This window comes from Stigmatopora nigra, chromosome 20 (assembly GCF_051989575.1).
Source record: "Stigmatopora nigra isolate UIUO_SnigA chromosome 20, RoL_Snig_1.1, whole genome shotgun sequence".
Lineage (NCBI taxonomy): Eukaryota > Metazoa > Chordata > Actinopteri > Syngnathiformes > Syngnathidae > Stigmatopora > Stigmatopora nigra.
Genome location: NC_135527.1, coordinates 1,199,475 through 1,204,331, shown reverse-complemented (window position 1 = coordinate 1,204,331; position 4,857 = coordinate 1,199,475). Strand labels below are relative to the sequence as shown.

Sequence of the window (4,857 nt, the reverse complement as noted above, 5' to 3'; positions counted from 1 at the left end):
CAAATGACTCATGGCCCCAAATTAAAGAGGAGGAGCCAGAGTTCTCTCAACAGTGCAAAAGAGAAGAGCAACCTCCAATTAAAAACGGGGAATGTGTCAAATGGTCAACTGGTGATTCTTTCAAGAGTGAAGATGATCTGGGCGTGGCCAACAGAGGGGCAGAAAATGTAATTCCTCCTTTATCAGATGGCAACGACTTGCTTTTTGACGATGATGATGTTGATGTTAAGAAAAATCTCAGTGGCGACAAACTCTGCAAATGCGTTCAGTGTGGGAAAACCTTTTCCCAAAGGTTTAATTTGAATAGACATTTGAGGAGCCACACCGGTGAAAAACCATTTCCGTGTTCAGTTTGTGGTCAGACATTTACACGGAAGGGACACTTAATTAGGCACGAAAGAATCCACACTGGTGAAAAACCATTTTCATGTTTAATTTGTGGTCAGACATTTACACGAAATGAAGACTTAATTACGCATGAAAGGATTCACACAGGTGAAAAACCATTTTCGTGTACAGTTTGTGGTCAGACATTTACACGGAAGGGATACTTAATTAGTCATGCAAGAACACACACAGGTGAAAAGCCATTTTCGTGTTTAGTTTGCGGTAAAGCCTTTTCTCAAAAGGATTGCTTAATAAGGCACACAAGAACCCACACTGGTGAAAAACCATTTTCGTGTTCAGTTTGTGGTAAAACATTTACTGAAAGGGGAACGTTAAAATCCCACATAAGATCCCACACTGGTGAAAAACCATTTCCGTGTTCAGTTTGTGGTAAAACATTTAAAGAAAGGGGAACGTTAAAAGTCCACATAAGAACCCACACTGGTGAAAAACCGTTTTCTTGTTCAGTTTGTGGTAAAACATTTACAGAAAAGGGAATGTTAACAAGACACATAAGAATCCACACTGCTGAAAAACCATTTTTGTGCTCAGTTTGTGGTAAAACATTTACAGAAAAGGGAGCGTTAAGAAAACACATAAGAATCCACATTGCTGAAAAAACATTTTTGTGCTCAGTTTGTGGTAAAACTTTTACAAATAAGAGAAATTTAAAAAGACACACAAGAATCCACACTGGAGAACAATGTTTTCTTGCTCAGTCTGTGGCCACAGATTCGCTGTAACAGTCCAATTAAAAAGCTACACAATTCAAAAACCTTTTCCAGGTGCAGTTAATGTTCCAACATTTTCACAGAAGGGAACCTGAAAAGAAGACTCAACAACCCACAGTGGCAAAAAGCCCTTTCTTTGCTCAATTTGTGGTTCAACACATTGGTTAAAAAATACTTAATAATACATAATACTAAATTTGTTGCCAAGGATTTATTCATAAGACTTGTGATGTTCTACCTACGTCGGTTTAGATCACAAACATTGGATGTTTTACCTACGTCGGTCCAGGCCACGAACAGTTACGTTCTACCTACATCGGCCGAGTTCTCGAACATTCATGTCCTACCTACGTTGCTCCAGACCACAAACATTCATGTTCTACCTACGTCGGTCCAGACCACGAACAGTTACTACTGCAATGATAATACTAATTCAAATGATCACAATTCACGGAGAGAGAAATCTAAGGGTGAACTCACGATCTTTCTCGTTCCGAACCTGCCCTAGCAGCGAGGGAATGTCCGTTGGGATGACCCTTTCAATGGAGGATGCTGTCGACAGTCTTTATTTTACCCTTTGTAGCTTTCCGTCGTCGCTCTGGCAATTGCTGGCGTGTCGGGTCTTGGGCTTTGGCACCAAAGAATGATAGGTCTAAAAAAATTAAGAAGCAGGTTAAGAAAGAGTGAGATCAATTTAATAGGAAATAGGTTTATTACTGGACTGCAGAAATGGGGAGAGCTCAAACAGCCTGAACTGCTCACAGTCTGTTGTCCTTGCAGCTCTCACTGAATGACCAGTGAGTGAGTCTTAAATACAGACAAAACTGACAGTTGTCACCAGGACTTTGGACAGATATGTTTCAGTCATTTGCAGAGCAAAAAGTAATTGATCAGTGTTGGACAGTTGAGTGTTTCTGCTGACATGTCAACTCAATCACAAGACTAAGATTGAATAATCAGTCAGACTGTTGAGTGTTTATGCTGACATCTCAGCCATTCACAGTTTGTATGAATTTGGACAACAACATATGAAAATCCTATTTAATAGACCATACAAAACGCCATTATTCACTGAACGATTGGAACTGGAAAATGAGGCTAATCTCATTGACTACATAAAAAGAGAAAACCTTTAAGAAAACGCATTGAATTGGGGTTAGCAGAACGAGACTGTGCTTCTCAACAGGAAACGGACGGGACCAACGGTGGTGCCAGAAGACTGGGTGCTCAACCTGCAGTATAAAGAAGCACTAGCCAACCCAAAGTGGGAACGTCCTACGTGTTGCTGACCAACTAGCAGACATGAAAATAGCCAAGAGGAGGATCCACCTTTTGCACTGTAAGAAGCTTTTCTCAGTTGAAACTTTGAGGAGACAGGTGAGAACAACTTTCTGACGTAATAAATGAAACGGCAACCACTCCAATATTGATTGGAAAGATTATTGCTCAGCGACCAACGCTATAAACCATAGGGAACTCTTTTATAGTCTCCATATGCAAAAGAATGTGAAAGCATTTCAATTGTGACTAAACCTTACAAAGGGTTAAAACAAACGACCAGATGAGGGAAAATACGATCGAACATAACTCCCTCAATCACCATTCTTTGGGTAAGGTGTTTTTACAAAAGAAAAAAAGGCCTGCTTGTAAAGAAAAGGAAAAATATTGAAACAGTGTCCATCCTGTTACAAAAGCAGTGAATGACAAACCAAATTTTCCAATGTGCTAACTACCTGTTTGAACCTTACAGGGAATGGTCAGAATCTGGGTGCGGTAGACAAACTGCACCACTAATTCCACGTTTTGGCTTATGCTTGAGAAGTGGGGCAACTAAATTATATTAACTCCTGTCAAAAAAACAAATAGCACTATTTGCTTTCGTTTCACTGTATTTACCTGTGTGTATTTCGGTATTTCGTTGAGGAGGCTGGCCTCTCTCGACGACGTTGAGGCTCATCGAGGGATGGTGATCCGACTTATGGGTTGGTTTGCCAAATTGCAGCAGGAGTCTATTTTACGCCAAATAAAAATATGAATAGGGTGAATAACATCCGTTACAATGTCCCAAAAAGAAATTGGATTCGCAATGAAGAAACATCTGGCAGCCATCAGTCTCATTACTTCCCAGGGCCGCAAAGCTGCTAGTATGCTTCTGACGATTGATGTGCTCTTGATGGAGCAGGGGGGCGTATGCAATGTTTGAAAATGTTGCACTCAACAACATGCCCCCCAATAGGTCCCTCACCTGAGCCATTGAAGGCCTGACCCTGAACACAACCGGAAACGAAGAGCCACTCTGGAGTGGAACTGTCTACCTTGTGGCCGACTGGTGGGATAAGGCCTTCGGCAAATGTAAAACGATTGGGTTTCACCGAGGTCATATCAATAGCTGTTATGGCTAATACTTTGACAATGTGTGGGTGTTGTCTTATCCCCTGCTTACGCTTCTTGCTAGACCGATTTAGAGTTGATACAGTAGCTCTAACAAATTCTGAATTACAAGGATTGTATCTACTTATTAGACAGTCTACTGGTGATAACATTGATTTCCAGGATTATGCAAATTATGAGTTGAACGAGAATGATTGTTCTTCCTTTTTCAGGCCAGATATGCAAGTAAGGTGAATTCTCGTAAAGAGCGAGACAATGGGCTTCCCCCAAGTGTATTTGTATTTGTCATAAATTAAAAAATGATTATGGGATTGTGTACAAATATATAATAACAGGGGGGAATGTTAGGTTTATCATTATTATAAATTTGCTTGAAATATAATCAATATTATTTATATATGTGCTTGCAATAAAGAGCTTTTGCCTTATTTTGGATATTAAACATTACATATATGAACGCTTTGCTTATTAGCGTGGCTTACCAGGATGTTTCACATCGAAACTATCTTGGGAAGATTTGACAAACCTACAATAGTTTTGAGAACTGAGACAAATTGTTATGAGACTCTAAATAATGTTTAGACTTCTGTGATGCATGTTTTTAAATCTTATGAAAATATTAGCAAAGGAGACATCGGGATCTTTAGAATGATCGGACCGGAGGCGCGTGTGGATCGATTCTCTTCTTGCAAGAATAAAAGGATATGATTTCAGATGCTTCCTTTATTGAAAGGTAAACAGTGGGAATACTTATTGGTGAACCTATCACAAACCTAGACAGCAACATACATCATAGATCGATATCCAAATAGAAGATTTGAATAGAACTTAGAAATACTAATTAAACTTTTTTTGTTAACAAATGAAACATTTCGAAGCTTATGGGAAAAACAGCAATTTTAACACAATGTGCCTCACTTTTTTTTTTATCACAAATCTTCAAACATACGGGCACTCGTATGTCAAGGAATTACTGTACTGAAATAAATAGCTTGACTGGCTTCTTCCTTACACCAACTTTACTTATTTCTAACAAGTGAACATAACAAGGTAGACTTGATTCCATAACAATAGGATTGGATTGGATAACTTTATTCATCCCGTATTGGGAAATTACATTAAGGCAGTAGCAAAAGGGTGACTAGACAACAGCAAAGCAAAAGCACAAACTACAGAGCAAATGGCCGGGTAACCTAAAAAAATAAAAGCCAAAAAATGCTAAAGGAAAACTGCCCTGATTTCTTCACAGGATTTTAAAAAGCACCTCTTCAGCCTGGCACACAAAAACATGTCTCTTGATCTCCGCAATAGCTACATTCAAATTCAGAAACAAATGAAGAAATGTATA

The 4,857-nt window shown here is 39.2% G+C and overlaps 1 protein-coding gene across 2 annotated transcripts in view; it reads left to right on the top strand.

Annotated features, from left to right (window-relative positions):
• LOC144213459 (uncharacterized) overlaps positions 1-4,417 on the top strand; it is a 13,236-nt gene extending 8,819 nt beyond the window's left edge. The window contains exons 2-3 of one of the 2 annotated variants that reach the window (XM_077741940.1): positions 1-167; positions 2,305-4,417. The exon at positions 1-167 is cut by the window's left edge and continues 216 nt beyond it. In XM_077741940.1, the coding sequence (XP_077598066.1) occupies positions 1-167; positions 2,305-2,361 (224 nt within the window). In that variant the 3' untranslated portion in view covers positions 2,362-4,417. The other variant, XM_077741939.1, reaches the window with a different exon arrangement.
• The last annotated feature ends 440 nt before the right edge of the window (positions 4,418-4,857 follow it).